This window comes from Danio rerio, chromosome 24, assembly GCF_049306965.1.
Source record: "Danio rerio strain Tuebingen ecotype United States chromosome 24, GRCz12tu, whole genome shotgun sequence".
NCBI classification, from domain to species: domain Eukaryota; kingdom Metazoa; phylum Chordata; class Actinopteri; order Cypriniformes; family Danionidae; genus Danio; species Danio rerio.
In genome coordinates this window covers 34,276,029-34,300,923 of record NC_133199.1, presented here as the reverse complement: position 1 = coordinate 34,300,923, position 24,895 = coordinate 34,276,029, and the positions used below count along the sequence as shown (strand labels likewise).

At 35.5% G+C, this 24,895-nt stretch overlaps 1 protein-coding gene across 12 annotated transcripts in view; it reads right to left on the bottom strand.

Annotated features, from left to right (window-relative positions):
• plppr5b (phospholipid phosphatase related 5b) overlaps nucleotides 1-24,895 on the bottom strand; it is a 106,442-nt gene that overhangs the window by 39,289 nt on the left and 42,258 nt on the right. For all 12 annotated transcript variants that reach the window (XM_073939922.1, XM_073939919.1, XM_073939924.1 and 9 more), the window contains 2 exons: nucleotides 16,760-16,892; nucleotides 27-277 (listed from right to left, as the gene is read on the bottom strand). In XM_073939922.1, the coding sequence (XP_073796023.1) occupies nucleotides 27-277; nucleotides 16,760-16,892 (384 nt within the window). The remainder of the gene's footprint in view (nucleotides 1-26; nucleotides 278-16,759; nucleotides 16,893-24,895) is intronic.

The following is a 24,895-nucleotide window of genomic DNA, read 5'->3' as shown; positions in this document are numbered from 1 at the left end:
TTGGTTTGGTTTACTGATATACTCACAGCCATATAGACAGCAGCATAAACACTGAGTGCGGCCTCTTTTGAAGGGAAGGTCTTGCGGGCACGCAGGATGTCGTCCTCATTGCCAGTGCAGGCTTCCTGATGGCTGATATAGCGAAGAGCTTGCTGGCAACCCAGAGCTGTGAAGTTGGGTTTGCACACAGTCAGAAAATGAGGAGCCAAATTCCCCGTTACCACCTGACCGGCATTCACAAAGATGTCTGTGGTGAACAGGCCAAACAAGTATACACCTATAGAGAAACACACATAGATTGACATTACTACAATGCCCTTATAGCCAATGAGTAACCAGTCTGTTTATGTGGAAACTAATAATCAAACTTTTCCCTTATTCTAAATGAAACAATCTTATGATTAAGGTGTTTACAGGAGTTGCTTTTAAAATATTGCTTTTCATATGTTTGATTTGATAGATCGATTAAAGATCACGTGAATACATCTCAACATGATATTCCCCAAAGATTCCACATATTAACATACAGTTCTTTTTTGTCAAGATAATATATACAGTTATGGGTAGTGATGTACTGATTTTTTTTTAATTATTGATTTAAAATGGTGTTTTTGTTCTTTAGGGTATCTGCAGGTTTCTAAAAGTTATATTTAAGGCTATTTAAGACATTTTTAATACCACAAACCAATTTTATTGCACCGAAAATGCAAAAAAAAAAAAAAAAAAGCACACAACAAAAATAATAACTCTTTATTGCATATAAAAAGAGTATAAAAAAAACCTAAAATAATCTTTTAACTGACTGTTATTTACTAATAATAACAATGGGCATTCCCATAACTGCATTCTGTGGTGAAATCCCCATGAATGTTGCTTAACCAAGGAAAATCCCTAGAAGTACATGTTTCATTAGGTTCCTATTTTGTTCTGGGTGACAATCTTCTTTACAAGGTCAGTTCAATTGTATTTTTAAGATCTTTGAAAAGCATATTTAGGACACTTTAAGATTAACTCAGATATTTGATATTACAGAATTTAAGACTTTTTAAAGATCTGCGAACATCCTGGTTTTAGGCCAAAAGAGGCTAAACAAAAAATGGGCCAAAAAAGGCTATACTGTTCTATAACGCCAGCAAAGTCAGCTTTATTGTCAATTCAACCACATGTACTAGAAAGACAGAGAATCGAAATAAATACAATTACACTTATAATACGATTTAAAAATATAAGTAAAAAATAAAATGTACAGCACAATTACACGTAAGAGCACATGGCAATGAGTGCAAACCAGAGTTGTGCAGATACAAAACAGTATATATTGCAAAAAGTACAGTACATTGCAAAACAGTATATAGTGCAAAAAACTGGTAAATATGATAAATATGATAAAGTAGCGGAGTCTTAATAATATACAGCCATGTTATAATATTGATATTAGCATGTTTAATATACTACTACTACTACTACTACTACTACTACTACTACTAATAATAATAATAATAATCATAATATCAATAATAATATCAGCATTTTTGTTTAAATCTTCATCCATTCAGATGAATATTGGTTAAGTGGCTTTCATACTGGACGCAGAAAGCGTTGCGCTATGAAACCTATTAATTTCAATGGCTTGTGCCGTGCAAGGCCAGTTTGTTGCTACACCGTTCTGCACTTGTTTATGCACTCCTTTGTTAAAGTTCAAAATAGCTCACTGCTGCTTGCCATAGTGCTAGTGTGCTGTCAAGGTAATGGTGGTAAAAAAAATGCTTCTTGACTGTAAATAAAATTATAATTTAAAAAAGTAAAAAAAAAAATACAAAATTACTATTCTATATATAATTTTTTATACTTTAATAGTTATAAATAGTACATTTATACATTATTTACATTTTATATTATAAAATACTCTATTAATATACAATTATTCATTTTTTACAAAGCACTTTAGTTGTTTTTTTTTTTTTTTTGACCAAGTGCATCTAGATTTTTTCCATAATTTTCATAGAGATGCATTCCTAGTAACATTTTTTTTTTTACATTTTATAAAAACTTCAAGTGCCTCGGCTCAGTTGGCGTTTCTGTGTGGAGTTTGCATGTTCTCCCTGCCTTCGCGTGGGTTTCCTCCGGGTGCTCTGGTTTCCCCTACAGTCCAAAGACATGCGGTACAGGTGAATTGGGTAGGCTAAATTGTCCATAGTGTATGAGTGTGTGTGTGAATGTGTCTGTGGATGTTTCCCAGAGATGGGTTGCAGCTGTAAGGGCATTCGCTGCATAAAAACTTGCTGGATAAGTTGGCGGTTCACTCCGCTGTGGCAAACCCCGGATTAATAAAGGGACTAAGCCGACAAGAAAATAAATGAATGAAAAACTTCAAGTGCAGTTAAATATTTGTGATTGTCATAACACTGTTTATTTGCTGTCAAACTGTTTATTGCTGTCCTGTGCAAAACATGGTTAAAAGTTTGAAATGATGGTAATTAATGTGTGTACATGTCTATACTGCACTTCAATAATGTGACTACAATAATAATGCTGGATATTTCTTAATTAATTTTGTGTTTTCTGTTCTTAAAAGTTTGACATTAGCCAGGTTAACATTAATCAAATGTTTACATAGTAAATTGTTAATCAGTGTGTTGTCTAAATGGTGTTAACATCATAGCACTGTTGTCCATGTAATCATAGAGTGCCTATACTACACACTCCTTGCAGTTGATATTAAAATTCCTAGCCTTCATTTGACATTAAAAGCATGTAATCCCTTAAAGAGAATCCATCAAGGTAGGACTTAAAATATGTATCCGACAAACATGACCTGGAAAATTGGTTCAATTATTCAGTGGTCTCTCTTGGCTTATTTCTGTGGCTTCAGTTAGCACAGGGTGTACAAGAAGCGAAATTTCCCACTTAAGCACATTAAGGGGATGGATATGACTATGAGTAGGTGATCTCCATGGTGCACACATCTCTCCGCTGAGCTGTGAGGATGCATTAGATGAGCTAATGTTCTGAGCTGATGAGATAATAACCAAACATCATAATTGGGCTCAGTCTTTATCATCTGTGCTCTGTTAATCAAACCATAATACCTGAAAGAAGAGCTCAAACACTCAGATGTCTACGGGATTTACTTCTCATGTTTAGAAATATAGTCCCCTATCAAATGTACTTGAATTAATTTTTTTTTTTAAACATATTTACTTCCGAAGTTTATGTAGGCTACTTGTATGTTTATACACATAGGATGTAAATTCACCACTTTAGTTTGTAATGGTGACTGTAGTTACCTATAAGGATTATTTTCGGGGGCTTTGTAATATGTATTTAACATTTAAAATGAGTCAAAAAAGTTTTTCTAAATTGTTTTAAGACAAGAATGGGTGTTGTTTAATAGCTTTAGGAAAGCTTTTATGAAAGTTCCCAACTTTAGTTCCTAACCATATCGACCTAATAGCAACTTCTTATTTTCCATCTGTATTAATATACAATGTAACTACAGAAGGGTCCAGCTTTAACCTTTTCACGAGTGAGTTTTAGATACTCCAGCTGACCCTTCTGCATGAGCTTTTGGTGACAGTTACAGTACTTAGAATCCATTGTGTTTTAAAGTTCACACATCAAGTTTATTACATGACCCACCAGCCCCGATGATCCATGTTATATATCGTATTTTACTTCTTTTTGCCCTTTTCTTTCAATATTGACAAATGTTCTAATTATATTGTGAAATTTTTGATACTCCGATTCTCAAATATGTGATATAACATATATTTTGGCTTTTAAACAGCTAAATAATAATCATACTATTTGTTATATGATGGGTAATAGGCGTTGTCGTTGTTGCTAGAATGGATACAGCTGGAAGTTAACCAGATGTATATTATTTATTAAATTATGTATTAATTGAATTATATTTGTGTCTACCCATACCTTAACCCTAAACTCGACCTTGACGGTAATGCTATTTGGTGTACAGTGTCACAATAATGATGCTACATTGACATGAGTATCCTTAGCTGTATCCCATCTAGACTTTGCCCTCTCCTGCAGCGCAGAGAAATCAAGATGGGATACAGCTGAGGATACTCACGTCAATATAGCATTACTTTTGTGACACTGTACACCAAATAATATTTTTACATTGCCGTGAGGGTTGGGTTTTAGGGTTGAAGTAGGGGTAGACATTAATAAAATACTATTAATGCATAATTTAATGAATAATATACATCTATGTAACTTGCGATAGCAGCAGTATCTCTTATAGCAACAAGTGCAGAAGAGATCAGAGCTGATGCATTTACATCATGTTTATTCAGAATTTACATCCAAATACATAAAGGTAAGCAACTATTTATATGGGGGAGGAATAGAGTGAATGTTGTAGTAACATAAACAGTGTGTATCTTACGTGAACAAAGCAACTGTCAAGTTATATTTAAAAAATATTATTATTACTGTCTCCATAGACATAAGATTGCATTTTACAACCCTTAAATGGTAGGTTTTACTTGTAGTTATAAGTATTTAAATGTCTGAAACCTAAAATAAATGTTGTTTGAAAGCACGGATAAGTTGTGATTTATGAAATGTGCTGTGCACCTCTTTTTGTGGGTTGTCAGATTTGAATATTAACAGTTGATGACGTGCACTTTGAAAATACTAATCACACCGGTGTGATTGTATGCTTCAACGATCACACCAGTGTTAAAATGGGTTAAATAGGAAAATAATCAAAACTCTTGTTTGATTTTTTTTTTTTTTGCTAAAGCTAATTCCATTGGCCTAATCAGATTCAGTGATTTATGCTAAGCTAAAATGCTCCTGCCACATTAAATAGAATAGAATAGATTTAATTCTGATAAAACTCAACTGTTTAACTTCCAAAAAAGTTGATTGTTCCTCTAATTACAGGAAATCATTATGTTGGTTCATCACTCCTGAAGCAAAATGAGAACCCCTGAGCTTGAGGAACCCCAGAACATGATGGACAGATCACAAATTAGTCTTCTTTTTCATAATAGCCTTCGTTTTTTAGGGGTTTTACAATATTAGCCGGAGAAAAGAAAGTCACCATTGTTTCTAAAAGAGCTCCGTTTTTCTCCTTCACTCCTAAATGCCATGTTCTTTTTGTTTGCAACATCTTTTCAGCTCGACAGAATGACAAGCTCGACAAGGCTATTATTGTCGTCGCTGAAAGACTGGTATCAACAATAAGTCATTTTCATAACTGTTGGCAGACGCATTTAGACAACATTAATATAACAAAGTGCCGTTTAGCAAGTTTCCCGGAGTAAATACAGTCACTCGGATGAGTGCCTTGTGTTGCTGTGTGTCACGTAAAAAATCCACAAGTTTGACAGGCAATTTGAAAAAGTATGTGGTATTTTTTACAAAGAGAGTATAAGAATGTCAGTTGAGGTTTGAATAAAAAGGCCATATTATTAGGTCATTGGCTGGCATCACATTTATGCTATGACTCTGGCTGTTTCTGCTATTTGTCTAAGAACAAACTGGTGCTAAATACAGGATATCCACACGTATACTCACACAATGATGAGAAACATTCTGAGGAGGAACATATTGTCCTTTTAATCTACAGTATGTGCAATTGAATGTGCAATTTTTATTTTCTTTTATTCCCTTTATTAATCCGGGGTCGCCACAGCAGAATAAACCGCCAACTTATCCAGCATATATTTTATGCAGCAGATGCCCTACCAGCCGCAACCCATCACTTGGAAACATCCACACACACAATTACACACACACACTACGGACAATTTAGCTTATTCAATTCACCTATACCACATGTCTTTGGACTGTGGGGGAAACCAGAGCACCCGGAGGAATCCCACGGGGAGAACATGCAAACTCCACACAGAAACACCAACTGACCGAGCCGAGGCTTGAAGCAGTGATCTTGTTGCTGTGAGGCGAACGTGCTATCCACTGCGTCGCCTCAATTTCGTAAATATATATAAAGAATATATAAGATTAATTAAAATAATCTACTAAAAAGCAATTGGTTTGAGATAGGGGTGTAATGAGATGCTTTATACTTCAGCATCGAGTGATTGCAGTGACCCACAGTGCATGCCTTGCATTTGTGCATTTATACTTCTGCACGTTGTTTGTACACCCGATTCGAATGTTATCACTTGATTGAATGGGCATACTCAGTGGTTATCAGCTGATAGACTTGGGCCAGTAGGGGCCTTCTGCGCCTACTAGTAGGCTCAGAAGGTCGGTATTATCTATCCACATGGTTAATCAGCCATACCAATAGAGAAGACTCTAGATCCAGATCTGTTTTTACATTACTGTGACAGGTAGGTTTAGGGTATGGGTAGACGTTAATAAAATGCAATTGATGAGAAATTTAATAAACAATATAAATAATTCTTGTTAACTTCTGGCCACGCACAGTCATAAGTGATCTATCGCTGATTAACCATGTGGATAAATGTTAACAGCCTCCTGAGCATAATAGTAGGCACAGAAGGCCCCTACTGGCCCATATTTATCAGCTGAAAACCACTGATATTGCCCATTCAATCAATTGATAACATTTGAATCGGCTGTCTCAGTTTTTTTTTCTGAACGCTCCCTTAATGTACAAGTAGTTAAAACTCACAAATTCAGAGGTGGGAACCGGCGGACATGCAACAACTTTAATCATAAGGTAAACATAAACAAAAGATTCCAACTGAAGCTCCTTCACAGAACTCGACACTTTTAAACACTCACTCCATCAGACTCGTGGCTCTCAGCACCGCCCTCTCTTGTCACTGTTACCAAGCCGACCATTCACAGAGCTTGAGATACAAGTCGTTGTGACATGAAGTTACAGTTTTTGAGAGCTGTAAGCGTCGGCTGCGCCAGACAAATGTGCGCTTGATGCAGAAGAATATATCAGCCTTTACTCCACGAAATGTGATGAGACAAGAGATTGGGTTCATGAGAGTGAGACAAGATTTTTACACTATTTTTAGGAAATTTTCATAAACATGAACGGGGAAAAAAAAGTATTTTATTCAACTAAAAAAATAAATAAAAATTACAAAATGCAAAACTATTAGGTGCTTTCTTAAATCAACTTGTAATGAATGCTATTTTACTTCTATTTCAATAAACTGTGCCATAAAGGACATGCAAACACTGCATAAAATTTTGCTATAAACTCTAATGATTGGCTTGTCCCTTGTACACCTTCACATGAGAAATCAAACTCCTTTCCACAAATTAAACCTAAAAAAAAACCTTTCATTTTTCATCAGTTTCACTTTCATTCTGCAACATTTCATGCCCCTGTGACAAACTCTGAGCTACGGAATATGAGTATGAATTAAGCACTGATAGGAGAGAGTTGTTTTAATGTAATTTCATGCCACACACCAAATAATAAGAAAACTTACGTTAATGACATAACATCCTAATTCATGAGACAATTTTTCAGCTCACAGAGAAATCTCGTCTTGATTCATGCCGAGTTCAGACTGCATGATTTTAACCCCGATATTGACTCGCCGACAGGTTTTGAGAAATCGAAAAACCTGAAAACGTCTGAAAACTGAAAACGCGAGTTACAATCACACAGTGTGAACTATCAAAGACACAATCTAAAAGAAGTGCAGATGAGTCATTGATGCCCATGAGATATTCTGGCATGCTAAATATCTGGACCTGTCGGCGATTCAAATCATGCAGTGTGAAATGAGCTTTGACTGAAAATAACATCCCTGATCACCAATGAGCCAATGAGAGAGCAGCATCCACTAGTCTGGTTACCTGCAGGCCAGTGGGAGGCTGGGGGAGAAGTTAAAAGTGCTCATTTTCAGTTTATTTGGACCCAAGAAATGAAGGAAAAACAAGCAGAAATTTGGCAGGAGCACCCATGTCTGTTTGACGTGTCATCTGAGCAAAACCACCTGGGTCGAAAAAATAAGCTGAGCAGAAATTTCTAACTCCTTTCAAACCCAGGTGAGCAAATATGTACATTTTCCACCCCATTAAAGGCTTCTTTCTAGTTATGTACTTAATATCAAAATATATACTAAGTGTTTTTAGTTGTGAGACATAGTTTGGACAAAGTTGTCAGGGATTCTTCCTATTTTAAAGTCTTACAGTGTGAAACCCCCTGTCGTCGATCCATCTTGCATTGTAAACAAAGCTGCGATAAAACGCTAGCACAGATAGTCATGCAGTGTGAAAACACCTGACACGACTACTTTGAAAGTCATGCAGTCTGAACTCGGCATTAGTCTTGTAGCCCGAGAGCTCATCACACCCCTAGTTTAGGACAAACTACAATGGATTTGTAGATGTTTATGGATTCACTACAAAAAAATATATATATCAAAATTGTATAATTAAAGGCTGACAGCAAACTGTGTAGAAAATTTATTTTAAAAATCTTAACATATACTTTACTATAATCCAATAATATTTAATTACACTGTAAAAGCTCTTTAGGTTGGGAAAAAATCCTTAATAAGTCGTAAATGTTTAATATTTATTATAAATGTATAATAACTAAGTTGGCAGGAAACATTTTTTTGTTTAATAATAATTAAATGGGTTGAAATGAAAACAAAAGTTAAATGTTGCCTAATCACAGCTGTTTCATATTAGAAGAAAAAACTCTATAAATTTGTTTCAGTCTAATAGTTTTAGCATTTCATTTATTAATACTTTGATACATTGTTAAAAAAAATGGGACATGCTGCTTTGAAACCGTTTCTGTATTCACTCATCATCAATTTTGTATCAAAAGTTGACATGAACTAAAAGTTCTCCTCATGCAAACAGAAAAATATCAGTGAAAAATCGCATCTGGGCTAAGCGAGAGCGCACCATGACCCACAGCCATTTTCTAAATTTAATCTCTCCCGAAGAACATCGCAGCGTGAGTCATTATGCAAATAACACAAGTCACTGACTCCAGGTCATGAAGCAACTGGTCTTATTTGATGCTTTTCTGTTAGGATGCACCACCATCACTAACAAAACAGGAAAAAAACATCAGTTTCCACAGTATTTTCATGTCAAGCACCCCCAGCTGGCTGCAAACACACTTCTAGGCAGTTTATCTTTCGGAACTGATTGAGAGCTACCATAAAAGTACTTTAACCAAATGCTTATTACTAACACCTAACAAAAAAGACTGAGTTATATTCTTTCATTTATAATAAAAACAAAATAATAATAATAATAATAATATAATAATATAAAATAATATTGACCGTAAAATGAATAAAAAAAAATAAAAAACAGCTTTTTTTTATTCTAACCAAAATAAAACAAAATATGACTTTCTTCAGAAGAAAACTTTCATTACTCTGTTAAACATAATGTGTGAATAATTTTGACTTCAACTGTACATTTAGCTTGTTCTGTATTGTGAATATTGTGAATTTACATATTCATATAGTACGCTACTATTCAGAAGTTTGAGGTCAGTGTGTTTTTATAATGTTTTTGAAACATTTGCTCATTTATAAACATATAAATAGTGATATACTGAAATATTATTTTAATTTAAAATGGATGTTTTATTTTTTAATTTGAATATATTTTCAAAAGCAAATTTATTCCTGTCATGCGATGCTGATTTTTATTTTTTTTTTCAGCATCATTACCCCAGTCTTCACTGTCACCTAATCCTTCAGAAATAATTTAAATATGCTAAATTGATGCAAAATAAACTTGCATCGTTAATATCACCGTTGAAAACAATTTAGCTGCAGGCAGCTTAATCTTTCTGTATAATTTTTTTTTCCAAAATATAAGATGAAAAAAAAATGCATTTATCTTCTGCATTAAGTCTCTTTACTAGCATTTGTGACCAATTTAAAGGGGTACAGTAGTTCACCTTAAAAATGAAAGGTTAATTATCATTTACTCATCCTCATGTGGTTATAAACATTTATGAATTTCCTTGTTCTGCTGAACACAAAACAAGATATTCTGAAGAATGTTGGAAAAAAAAACATTGACATTCATGCTAGAAAAGAAATATTATGGAAGTCAATGGCTGCTTTTTCCCAACTTTCCTCAGTACATTTTGTACATCATGCACATTTTTTGTGTTAAACGAAAGAAAGAAAGAAAGAAAGAAAGAAAGAAAGAAAGAAAGAAAGAAAGAAAGAAAGAAAGAAAGAAAGAAAGAAAGAAAGAAAGAAAGAAAGAAAGAAAGAAAGAAAGAAAGAAAGAAATAGGCTTAGAATAAGTGGAGGATCAGTAAATGAGGGCAGATTTTTTTTAATTTTTGGTAAACCGTCCCTGTATTCCATCTTTGGTAAATGTATTAATTACTTAAATAACAATGCAATTTGATGTCTCTATTATAAAATATGAGTACGATCTGACAGCTGCAGTGGACTTTCTGTCAATTTTGACTTAAATTTCAATCAGTTTCTACACATATTGTTTATTTTTTATCAGTTCTTTGAAAATGTCTGTTATGTGCTGGAACGTCTGTCTTTGTTTTGATCACTTTAACATGCCCAATGCCAGTTTAGCCACTTATACTTCAGCACCCTGGGTTGCCTAGGTGGAAACCTGCATATTTCATTTCTTTTATTCATTCATTCATTCAGAAAGTTACTCAAACTAAGTGCCCACGATCGAAATGTGACCTCCGGTGGACAGTAACAGACTCCCAAATGAGACGCAGATTGTTTAACATTATTAAATGAGTATGCTGAATCACTGATATATGTTGGTTTGCATATTTCACAGTTTTAAAGTTTGATCTCTAACAGTTTATTTTATTTTCAAAATCTGCTGCTGCTGCGGCTGCTTTCAGTATATGGCAAAAAATGAATGAATGAGTCAAGAAGCAAAGAGAATTTTAAAGAGTGCATGTATTTTTCATTTTTTAAAATGACAATCATCCATGCATGGCTTCAGAAAACTCTGATTTCCAGCTTCTATGAAGGAAACTATTAAGTTCCTTGAATTGAAATCGCTGTAGTGACTGTAGTGCCAGTCATAATTCCAAAGCTGACTTTAGTAATGCACTGCACGACACAGTAGTGGACACATGATATCTTTAAAATAAAATCCAAAATATGTTTCCAGTATGATCATTGCCTCTCAAGCAATTGGGGAAATTAAGAATAGAAGCAATTGGAAAATATTTATTTTCCTGACAGTCATGGAGATATGAACGAAGGAAAAATAAAACAGATTTTGAGCTTGAAATTTCTCATCAAATACACAAATGTCACTGATGTAGTTTAAACCATCATGGCAATACTTTTTGTGGAGTCAAATGAGGAGTCAAACGTTACAAAAGACGCTTTGCTCTGAGATAGATCCGATTTCCTCTAGGCCATATTGACAGTGGAGCAGTGACAGATGCTGTCAGTAAAGTAAAGGTGATCTTCTCAGCACCCAGCAGGAGGCTTAGGAACAATTCTGCTTATCTGATTTGCCTTTAAGACCTCTAATGCCGTCAGATGTCCAGCAATCCCACAGCTCGGATGACTAAGGCATGTGAAACTATTTCTTTAAGTACTGTATATTCTGCTGGAAAATGAGAATGTCTGTTTTGAATAGGAGCCATTTACGGCAGAAATTAATAGGAGATGGGATTGGATTTTCTCTGAGGATCAGCTTAATAATCCATGTCATTGCCATTTCTTTATCTCACGAAACACTAAAGCATTAGAGGAGGAAATTGAGAGAAAAGGGGGGAAATTTAACTGGGAGAACGAAAGTGTGAGCTAAAGAGAGACAGCGCAGATTAAGTATGGTCCTAATTTGCTAAACTGCATTAAGTGTGTGATGTGATTGAAAAGGCTTTGCTATTGTGATGTTTTAAGGCATGTAAGGTTACACTGACAGCAGAAAACATACTGTTATAAAAATGGCTGTGAGTTTAACAGTAAGACACAGGGCCCTATCATACATCCGGCGCAGTGTGGCGCAAGGCGCGGCGCAAATGTTATTTGCTAGTTTCAGCTTGGCGCAAGTGTCGTTTTGCTGTTTTGCACCACGTTGTTTAAATAGCAAATGCATTTGCGCTCATATGTTTGCCCATAGGAGTTCTGGTCTAAAAAGAAAGGCGTTCTGAGGCGGACCGCTGGCGCGTTGCTATTTTGAGAAACTATATAAGATTTTTCATTAGACCAAAACAAACCCGGTCTAAACTCCGTGCAGAGTTGCGCCTCGCTTACACACTGCTTATTAGCCTACACACAAGATGTAGAGCAATACGCAAATATCTTTACATATGAAAAAATTTAAATATTAAGGATATATATATATAGGATATAATAAGAAAATATATAGGATATACATATAAAGGATTAAAATATTACAAAACATATTATTTTCTAGCCTACATAAATATGAAAAATCACTGCGTTTATGTCTTCTTCATCTCGGGAGGCTTTTTTTAGTTCATTCATAACAATTTGCTTTTGTATAATGTTATTATTATTAGCAGTATTATTTATTATATCCATATTTATATTTGTTTTATTAAAAACAAGCCTAGATTTGCCCACCTGTCAGGTTTTAGACCATATGGGGCACTGCATGTGTTTTAGGATATAACTCAGGTTTTTGAACACACTTTGTTATTATTGTTCATTTATTTGTTTGCTGGAAATTAGAACTGAATTTATAAATAGTTTTGAAACAAATCTTTGCGCTTAACAAACGCAATTAATTATTTATAGGCTAATTGATGTCTGTGCGTAAAGGTTTCCCTATCCACGAGAGCAAAAGTGAAAGAAGATCATTTATCTCTCATTCTGCACGGCAGATGCTCTGTTTATCTGTTTTCTGTTTTCTTTTTAAAAAAAAAAAAAAACTGTTAACTTTTTGCTTGTGAAATGTTTTCCACTTCCACTTACTTTGCGTCATGTAAATAGCAAATGCGCTTATGGCGCGACGCAGCTGGCTCTTAAAGGGAATGGGAGATGAGACTCTGATTGGTTTATTCTCAAAACACACCTATAACTCATTAAGAAAATAAACTCAACCCTTTTAGACCATGCGCCACGGCGTAAAGCGGATTTTCCCATCCTTAAGTTAGCAAAAATGCATTCTGACACACCCTGAACACATTTGCGCCCTGCGTTTTGCTCTCTGCACATGGACCGTCAAAATAAAGCCCAAAGTGTAAAAATGCTAGAGTAATAACCTGGAACCTGATTAGCAGTAGGCTAAGCTTTATTAATATGAATAACAGTAAAATGACTTACCCATAACTTCCTGCATGACACTTTTCCAATTTTTTTGTACAGTACAGATTTTATGTTACATAATGTTGATAAATAATGCTTAAGGCATTACTTTAGTGTCATGTGTGTTCCCATATTTAGTAGTTGTGTGACACTGACACCTTACATTTACACTCACCGGCCACTTTATTAGGTACACCTGTCTAAATGCTCATTAACGCAAATTTCTAATCAGCCAATCACTTGGCAGCAACTCAATGCATTAAGGCATGTAGACATGGTCAAGACGATCTTCTGCAGTTCAAACTGAGCATCAGAATCAGAAGAAAGGTGATTTACTGTAAGTGACTTTGAACGCGGCATAGTTGTTTGTGCCAGACTTTGATCTGAGTATTTCAGAAACTGCTGATCTACTAGGATTTCAGCGCACAATCACCTCTAGGGTTAACAGCGAATGGCCTGAAAAAGAGAAAATATCTAGTGAGCGGCACTTCTGTGAGCGCAAATGCCTTGTTGATGCCAGAGGTCAGAGGAGAATGGTCAGACTGGTTTCAGCTGATAGAAAGGCAACAGGAACTCAAATAACCACTCGTTTAACCGAGGTACGCAGAAGAGCATCTCTGAACGCACAACACGTCCAACCTTGAGGCGGATGGGCTACAACAGCAGAAGACCACACCATGTAATGATGTAGTATAATGGTGTAGGGCAGGGGTCACCAATCTCGGTCCAGGAGGGCCGGTGTCCCTGCAGGGTTTAGCTCCAACTTGCCTCAATACACCTGCCTGGATGTTTCAAGTATACCTAGTAAGACCTTGATCAGCTTGTTCAGGTGTGTTTAATTAGAGTTGGAGCTAAAATCTGAAGGACACCGGCCCTCCAGGAACAAGTTTGGTGACCCCTGATGTAGGGGATATTTTTGGCACGCTTTGGGCCCATTAGCTCCAACTGAGCACCATATCAACAGCCAACCTGATTATTGTTGCTGACCATGTCCATCCCTTTATTACCACAGTAATGGCTGTTTCAGAATCTTCTGATGGCTACTTTTAGCAGGATAACACGCCATGTCATAAAGCACAAATCATCTCAGACTGGTTTCTTGAACATTACAGTGAGTTCACTGTACTCAAATGGCCTCCACAGTCACCAGATATCAATCCAATAGAGCACCTTTGGGATGTGGTGGAATGGGAGACAACAAACAAAACTGTGTCATTCTATCATGTCAATATGGACCAAAATATCTGAGGAATATTTCCAGTACATTGTTGAATCTATGCCACAAAGGATTGAGGCAGTTCTGAAGGCAAAAGAGGGTCCAACCCCTAATCGGTGTCCTGAAACACACTCCCTCTCCTTATTTAACTTCTAATTCTAATGGAGGGAGCGATTCGTTTGTAAATTAATCTCCATTATGAACGATTCGTTTGAACCATGCGTCTTAATGTGCATATCCACCTTTCTGATGTGAATGGTATTCACCTTATTCTCAGCAGACGAGCGGGCGCACCCATTTGAATCTTTTTGGCTCAAGACTTCCGGTCTCATTCACTTCCATTCATTTTTAGACATTAAAAACTGCTCGTTTTGCTGTTTGATGTTGCAAACTGATATTCTCTTATTATATTATTCTACTTGGTCTGTATATTCATGCAAACATTTGTTTGTAGAGCAAGTAGTTTGACCGTTTTCTGCCGTTTATTATTCCAAGTCATTTCTCCCATAGGCGACTGAATCGGACATTCTAAAACAATCGCGAAAACAGGCGCACTTCCGCATTTTAGAATAAGGTCAAGATTCCATTTGCAATATTCAATTATTTGTAATATTCGCCACAGCAATGGCGGCTCAGTCTCTGTCTCATTTCTCTCTTGCTTACTCTCATTGGCTTGTGTTCAGGGTGTCTGGCTGGCAGCGCTCCACGCATGCCAGGACCAATCCACATGACGTTCTTTTCAATGTCATTTTTTTGTTAACTTTTTGATCCTTTAGCTTTCTAAATGTGTTAACTATTTTGTTTCGTTTGTGTATTTTGATACTTTGTTTATTTTGTAGCAGGTAGTGAACATTATTTTTCATAGTCACTTTTGTTATTTATTTAGTTCAGCAAAGGAAAGCAGTGGCCCGCAGGACTCTTTATTAGTCTTTTCACGGGAGCTCAAAGTAAGATCTGTAGGAACAGTTGACGCATAGCCCTACGCCGTGGCCGTCGGCGTCGCTGACGTGCACCTTTCAAAAAATGTAACTACATGTCGCAACAACGCGTAGCGCAAGCTCTGTGATAGGTCGGCTTGGTAGCGATGACGAGTCAGGGTGGGACCGAGAGCCAAGCGAGCGGCGTTTTGTTTGGGAAGTTTTGTTTTGTGTTCACCTCATAGTTAAAATTGTTGCATGTCCGTCAGTTTCTGCCTCAAAATGAGCGAGTTTGAGCCACTTTAACATTCAGAAAGTGTTCAGAAAAAACAAAACAGCAGCAAAGAAACTCGACACAGAGGAACATTAACACCTCACTGTCCACTAGCGCTTCGGAAGTGTTAATGCAGACCAACAGTGACAGCGCGCAGAAGTATAAATGCACAGCTATGCATGTTGCATGCGCCGTGGGTTACGCCGGTCACTTGACGCAGAAGTATAAACCAAGCTTTACAATCAATAACATTACTTGTCGAGCACAAAAGTTCATAACATACAAAATCATAAAAATGGAAATCTTACCTATGAAATGTTTTGCCTTTATGCTTTGTTTTCTTTGTTTGCTCATACTACACCCGTACACAGCACTAAAGTCCAGCATCTTCAGATTGGCTTTAGTCTTGACTAAGTGCGATTGAATGACTTTTGTTCTGGAAGCACTGTACAAACATGGCGTTGGTATTGACGCATGTTCAGGGCCCGTTTGCGATATCTAGTGTATAAATCTATGGATACCTTCAACATATCAGCATGTTTCTCTGCAAGCGGATAAGCATTGGCTCTTTATATGACATTCTCATCACCACCTGCTTTTGGTTGTACGTTTGTTTATGTAACAAAAGTACAATGTGTAAGTGTTACTATTTTAAAACATTGATGTATTACCATAGACAAAAATTAATTAAACACAGTAGTTTACTGTAAATCTTTGACGTTTATAGACATTTTAATTGTTTTTATATTGTGCCTTTACATAGAGCAGTGCTAAATACAGATGAATCTTTTTATTATTATAAAAATTATTATTATTATTTTTAACATCATAATACATTAAAAAATAAAAAGTTATATGTGAGGTTAAGTTGATGCCACAATGTTTATTCACTTGAACTATCCTTTTAAGAAGAATAAGTGTTTCGAATTTCTGCCTTCACATACATTTCAGCCTAAAAATACCAGGGTTTTAGACACTAATGCACTTACCGCTGGTTGGTCCAACCTCTCTCTTTTGAGGAGGACAAACCACTTCCGAGTAATTCCCATGGTTCAACTGCAAATTACATGCCAGTCCTAAAAGCTCCACATTCAATGTAAAAAGATCATTAAAAAGGAGTAAAAAATGAAGTACATGAGCCGCTGAGACTTACCAAGGAAACGAAAAGTTCTCCGCACTAATGGATTGAGGTAACAGCAGTCCCCAGTCACCATGGTCTTCTCTCGACTGTCAAGATCTTTGGACGTGTACTGTATCAAGAACAACACCGTTTCTGTCACGGTGATCTGAAACACAAATCAGACAGTGTCAAATTAGCTGCTGTGCTTTTACATATTCTCAAAGAGATGTAAAAACATGTATTACTTTGAAGCTTGGTTTGGTTGCTAGGGTGTTAAGAATGGTTGCTAGGAAGTTCTGACTAAAATATATATATATATATATATATATATATATATATATATATATATATATATATATATWATTTTTTTTTTTTTTTTTTTTAAAGTCACAAAACAAATCATTGAGGAAAAAAAGATGACAAATTACGACAAGCCGAAAACAGAAACAATATACTGATTATTCTCTGGGTGCATTGTTGAAGCCTGCAGGTTGTGCCAAAAGACTCATAATAATAGTAATAAATGTGCTGTGTTTTATTGAGCTGATGCTCATTATGAGAATGGGCATTATTTCAATCCCATAAATCCAAATTAGAATCTGCTCTGCCCTTATTTGCATGCATTAGCAGATGAAGTGTTGCAATATTGATGCGACCAGAAGCCTTGCCTTGACTGGAGGCCTTTTCACGCTATATACTGAATCATTCGGTCAGCAAGATTAATATTATTGGTCACGTTATTTATCATCAACTATGTGACCTTTGTTAAACCATTCTTCAAGAGTTCTTACTTACAGTAGATATGTTGGGCATTAATAGCAGGTTTGGCATGCTGTCCCGAGAGAGAACCCTGAGCTTGGAGATGATTGAGCCCAAGGCAATAAGCATACAAGGGGATCTGAGATCGTGTAGGTCTCGAGAGCTTCCCTTAAGAAAGGGAGGAAAAGGAGGAGATGGGGTGGAAGGGGGGTTTCTTCCAAAATAAAGATAGAGCAGTAGGAAAAAAAATCGGTCCATTTATTGTAAACTTGGATCAATCTAATTGGATTATTACTGATTACATATGAGCAGCCAGTAGTGCTCAATCATATCACATGCTCCTCTCGAAATTAGTTTACGAAACTTCACGAAGAGAAAAGTAATGACATTTTTGATAAAATACTATAAAAAAGCACACAAAAACAATGAGATTTATCAAAAGCATCATGAGCAATGAAATCAAATTTCACTTTCTTAACGGACTGCATGTTTTTGGTCATACAGTTATTAACTTATCAGTGTGCTATTCAAAAAATGAAAAAAATGAATCAAGTTTTAAGACATTGCTTCACATCTGAAACGACCGTCCGTCACTCGATGCTGTCACCATGCACTCCCATTTTAGCCCCTCCCTTGAACAATTACACATCGCTTACATCTATCTTTAAGATGCATTTATTTTGTCAATCCAATCACTAGTAGATCATGCTAAAGGGAGCTGCAAATGGGGCCTATTTTTTCAACCACTTCCAGATGTCAAAACCTCATAGAAATAAATATAAATGCTCTTGTGGTCAAGTACATTTAAATAGAAATATACTCAGTTCTATTTTTTATTTCATCTGACAGTTCTCAAAAATAGACAAAATTTGAATTTTCCAACGAGAGCGATAAACAATTTGCCTGCCATATATGACACGGCAGAAACATTTAAATAAAACCGTTCAGAGGCGGTTCAGTGAGTAGTGTACTATTATATTTTTAGAATTTATTTTATTTTCAAGACCTGAGGTGAACTATCTACTTCTGCTTTCAGTATGACAATAAATTTAATGTAAACTGTTATTAAACAGTGATGTAACGAATCACAAACTTCATGGTTTGGATGACATTGTTTTTTTTTTGTTTTGTTTTTTTTTTTTGTCACGGATTGGACCATTTTTAAGATCAGCCAGAAATGTCATTTGCTTTCCATTTATTACAAAAACAGTACTGCAAGGAACTTTTGGTTTTAACAAACAAAACTTTAGCCTGTAGTTTTATTTTAAATAAAATGAAGAAATCATCAGCTGAATAAAAAATAAATTGTAAAAGATTCAGTACTGTGAAAAATTCACTGTTACTACTGCTGTTGCTGCTAATGCTAAATGTAGAAATAAGTAATGGAAGTATTAATAAACATATGCAAATCCCCATCATTTATCATTTATATTGTGTGGGTGTTGAGATCCCGATCTTTCAATGATTTATCATGCAGCTTACACTAAATGCATTAATGCAGGCTAAACAAGTAGTGACAGAAAACACCTTTAATAACCTAAGAAACCCACCACATCCCGAATAACCTACCACAACTTCTTTTATCACAATTCTATAATAAAGGAAAGCCTAAATGCTTTTATACGCGTTTTAAATGACGCGAGAGGCAATCTCTCTGAGATTGCTAAATATTTAGAATAAATATAAGTGAAAAAATTTATGAATCAACGGGTCACCTGTGTTCTGAACCGTGGATTGTGATTCGTATGAATCACGGACCAACCGTGATCCATTACACCCATAGTATTCATGCAAAACTCAGGCACGTAGCATTTAACACGGTATAATGCACATAATTAGTACCTGAGGTAATCATCGTAATGTAGTTTATGCTGTTTTTCAGCCAGGACATTGATGAAATATAAACCTTTTCTAAAATAGAAACTTCACACATTTCTTTCATGGACGGTTAGGATAAAAACTCATTATAACATGGAAAAAATATATACATTTAAAGAGAAGTTAAAAGTACACTATAAGAAGGGCCAGACACAATATGTTTTTCAGACAGAATATGTGATTTATTTATTTTTTTGCTATTTTTGCAAAGAGTTTTGTACAAAATCTGCAAATGTGGAATGAATTTGAGAGTATCGTATCTAAAAACTAAACACTTCAAATAAAAAAAAAAAGTTACTTATATTTAAAGTTTACAATACAAATCCATTTAGAACCATTAACTTGGTAAAAAATGTCCCAAATATACAGTAATATATCAACTAAAAGAAAAGCTTTTGTATCCAAATCATGTAAACATTTGCATACTATTAAATAAGATTACTTAAATGAATATAAAAACTGAATAAATGTATATTTACACACATCTACATAAGTAACGATATCTGCAGATTTCTGTGCATGCAGATTTTTGCGTGGGCCTGACTTTAAGCAATAAAACGTATCTAATGAGGCATTTCTTCCTTTTCTGCAGTCCACAAATGCAGGGATTTTGTGATGGACAGAGGTAAAGAGACCAGGATGAAGAAGCTCGAGGCTCTTCCTGATCTGTCAGAGTGATTTAAGAGCTTGTCCAGCTCTTTGAGGGTTTGCTTTTGGGGCTTAAACATGCAAGCGGGATCTTCCACTTCTAAAAGCTGGGAGACTTAATCTCACAGTCTCAAACCGCATAAACCATCACATGAAAATGGGGTAGAGAAGCATACGGGTTTGGTGGCCTCTTTGCCCCCCTCCTTACTTCAAAACAGTAGCACAAGCGCTCAAGGCTTTACACACAAACAGCTGAATCTAGGTTATGAGCAACTAGCAGAAAAGAGAATGATCAGAAAAGACAGAAACAAAATACCTCAGAAGCACACATTTGCGTTTTTATATTTCCCTAAGATATCGTTCAGAAAAATCGATTTAAACCAACACCGTCAATCAAATTAATTACATTAGGGTGACTATTAATTGGATTTATAACACATAAAATTAAAACATTACTGTAGGGAAATAAATCAATATAGTGTTAGTAACTTTAAAGTGGGGGAAAAAGGATATTCAAGGTAGAAAAGATGCTTGATTTTATCCATTAGGAATTCATGGGTTGTGAAAAACGGTCTCTGTTTGACAGGTAGTTAGAGGGCTGAAAAATAATGCTGGCTGAAAAAGAAATTCGATTTTAATGATAGATTACGAAGACAAATTTGTCTTTAGAATGATGTGCTCTGAATAATGATATTTTGTCGTCTTCATGATGATATTGGAGATGAAGTATGCTATTTTTATACCACCTGTGACCCTATTGGTCAAACAAAATGATAGCCACACCTTACACTCACACGATCTGCTTGTTAAGTGATGACGTGTTGGTGACGTATGTAATACTGTTTCTGGGTCCAAGCACCACTCATTCAAGTTGAGAAATTATTTGTTTTATGATCACTTTTAATTCATATCACACTATAAAGTTAATTTTATATAAAGTGACAGTGTACACAACAATCTCTGGGCTTGCTGCATCACAAATACCAAAATTTTAACAATTTACAAAAAAATTAATCCCTTTCTGATCATCGGATATTAGGCATGGACATATATATTGCGATTGTGATTTTTCGAAAGTATTAAATCACTTTGTAAACGTTTATAATTACCATTTCATGAGTCTCCGCATACAGTTGAATAGAGCGCTTGGATCTGGAAGCCGATTCACGTGACGTCACACTTAACAAGCGGATTGGAACAAAGTGATTTGAAGGATGGTGATGAAGCACAGAATAAAGATTTAAACATTTATTCTGATGATTGAATATCATCTTTGATTTGTCCTTTTATAATATTCATGGAACACTTTCTTTTTAACTTTATCTTTTTAACACAAACACACACAAAATCGACCACATACACTTTTATTTTACTTACTCCGAGGGCCATTTATATTAAAGTGGATATTCGTAAGCTGCACCATGTTGGTGTTTCGTAACATCTATTTTTTTAGGAGGTGGGTCGTTAGCCCAACGCTCAACTCCCAACCTGGAGGAGCATTACAATTTAGCTTACCCAATTCACTTACAGTGCATGTCTTTGGACTGTGGTGGAAATTGGAGCACCCACGCCAACATGGGGAGAACATGCAAACTCTACACAAAAAAATGCCAACTGGCAAGCCAAGACTCAAACCAGCGACCTTCTTGCTGTGAGCGCGATGGTGCTTACCACTGCACCACTGTGTCGCCCATGCTTTGATTTTACTCCATTGTAATTTAAAAAAAAACATAGTAAACGTGAAGTTTTAGTTCTGTGTTTTCAGTTTGTGCTTTTAAAATTGCTATTTGTTGTTACAATTGTGAACAAATTTAGAAAACAACAACAAAATAAATCAATAATAAACATTTTAAAATGTTTAAATATTTTACAAAATTAATACATAGTTTAAAGCTAAACTGTGAGCAATATAGCATGTCATTAAATTATTCTTAATTCTTGTCAAAAGATTCTAATTAAGCCTGGTAAGATTTTGCTGTACTGCTACACTGAATAACATTTTAGTCACAGTGTGTGTATTGTGTAAATAACACAGAAAATGCACATTTAAATGTATTTTGTAGCACTTTAATTGTTTTATTCCTGGAAACCCCTTTTCCTATTTGACCCATAAAAACAAAGAACTAATCTGCATTAGAATAATGGGGTTAAATCTTTACAGGCTATAGTCCTAAGCATTAGGCTTCAATCCTACAGTACATTACATGGTAATGTTTACATTTGTTTGTTTGTTTGTTTGTTTGTTTAGACTTTATTCATCCCAAAAGAATAGCAGAGCTCTCCATACTATACAATAAATAAAATTAATTACATTTCTAAAAAGGCATCAATAATAATGAAATTATATTCATACTGCACACCTTAGTTACAAATAATGAGTAGACACTAGTCCAAATCTACAGTATTAATGCTATTACAATTCAGCATAATTCATCTATGACTTTTACCTTCAGGCTGTTATCATCCATCCACATGGTTAATCAGCTATACTAATGGAGAAGACTCCTGATAAAGAGCTGTTTTTACATCACTGTGATGGTTGGGTTTAGGGTTGGGGTAGGGGTAGATGTTAAAAAATGCAATTCATGGGAAATTCAATAAATAATATAAATAATTATCTATTAACCGTGTGGATGGATGATAACAGCCTTCTAAGTCTACCAGTAGGCGCAGAAGGCCCCTACTGGCCCATAACTATCAGCTGATAAGCACTGATAATGCCCACTTAATCAAGTGATAACATTCGAATCGGCTGTCTCAGTTACACAACGTTTACAAACACACCAATCATCATTGCTGATTGGTTACGTGGCTGAGAGAGGGGCTGCTCACACACTTTAAAACCCAATAAGCTAAGGTAACTCAAACCATTTGAGGAAACCGATCGCAACAAATCATTTAAGTTCAAAACCTAATCCTAATGAGTACTGTAAACTTAATCCATTTGAGTAAACAAAGCACTTTGAACTCAAACCGAGTACTGTAAAACCCAATAAGTTAGACAAGTCAAATCATTTGAAAAAAATGATTGCTACAAACCATTTGAGTTAAAAAGAATCTATATGAGTACTGTGAACTTACTCCATTAAGTTAATGAGGTATTTAATGAACTCATTGCCTTCCACACTGAGTTCAAAACTCTTTTCAAATGAGTAGAATTAACTTTCAGTCAATTTTGAGTTAACTACACAACAAATATTAAAGGCGTAGACATTGAAATTGTAGACACATATAAATATCGAGGGGCCGTTATTGACAATATGTTGACATTTTAACCTAACACTCAGGCTGTCAGTAAAAAAGTCCAACGAAGACAGTTTTTACTGAGGAAACTGAGATTGTTTTGGGTTTGTACCTCTATGATGACACTGTTTTATAAACAATTTATTAAATCTGTTTTCTCTCTGCATTGTAGCTTTGTACGGTAATCTGAGTGTGTCAAACAAGAAAAGGTTGAGTAGCCTTGTGAAGGTGGTAGGCAAGATCATTGTTTTTAACCAAACTGGTCCAATGGTAATTTACCATACTGGTGTTTTAAAGAGAGCTCAGGGTATCCTATCCACCCCGGATCACCTGTTGTACTCTGTTTCAGCTGTTGCCATCAGGACGTCGTTTTAGAGTTCCTATTTACAGGACAAATAGAGTTAGAAATTATTTTATAATGGTGGCCATTAGGACATTGAATATGAGTCCAGGGAGGAGGGAGATGCACCTACAATGTGATGTATTGTATGTTGTGGGGTAATATTTTATTCAAGTGTACATTACATTACACATCTCCTGTGTTACAGCGTCTTGCTGCATTTTTAGTTTCCCTAAACAGGATAATAAAGTTGAGTCTGAGTCTGATTTCATTTGATCAAGTACAGGATGAATAGGATGAAAACCGCTTCAGTGTTCTGAATTTTAGTAATGCACTTTTTTTTATTGTCAGTAAAGGCGTTGTAACTGGGGAAACAGTAATTCATTTGATTGCTCATTACTGAAAAAAGTATCACTGTTTATTTATAGCGCCATTATTCTCATCACTGGCTATGACAACTGTGATGTCAATTGTGTGAAACCGATTTGTGTTGGGACAACATAAAGGAATTACGTTAACTTATTCGTTTTTACAAATTTAAGTGGATTAGACATGAAACAATAAAGCTGCCCCCCTAAAAAACTCAAAAATTGTGTTGTTTTCATTTTAAAATAAGTAGTTTGAACAAATAGCAAACTTAATTTTTTAGGAAAGTACTGCCTGTCTCAAAAATTAAGCAGAAACACGTAAAGAATACAGTTGGGAGTTTAATACATTCATTAATTTTCCTTCGGCTTTATTTATCAGGGGTCACCACAGTGGAATGAACCACCAACTTATCCAGCATATGTTTAACACAGCGGATGCCCTTCCACCTGCAACCCACCACTGGAAAACATCCATACACACTCAATCACAAACATACACTATGGCCAATTCAGTTAATCCAATTCACCTAAACCATATGTTTTTGAATTGTGGGGGAAACCAAAGCACTTAGAGGAAACCCTCATGAACACGGGGAGAACATGCAAACTCCACACAGAAATGCCAACTGACTTAGCTGAGACTCGAATTAGCAACCTTCTTGCTGTGAGACGACGTGCCACCCTTGGGAGTTTTCATGACTCTATATTTTCACACAAACTTTGATTAAAACTAAAACAGTTAACACATTTCTGCACAACGACACTCTAATAAACAGCACAATCATGACAAGTTGCCCAATGTTAATTCTCAACAGTAGATCAGCAAACGAAACCATTTCCAACCTAATGGGCTAAAACTCTCTAAACACACCATTTCAAGCATGAAGTCCCGATCACTCAGCCAGACATGAACATCTGTTGGTTTCTCGCTGG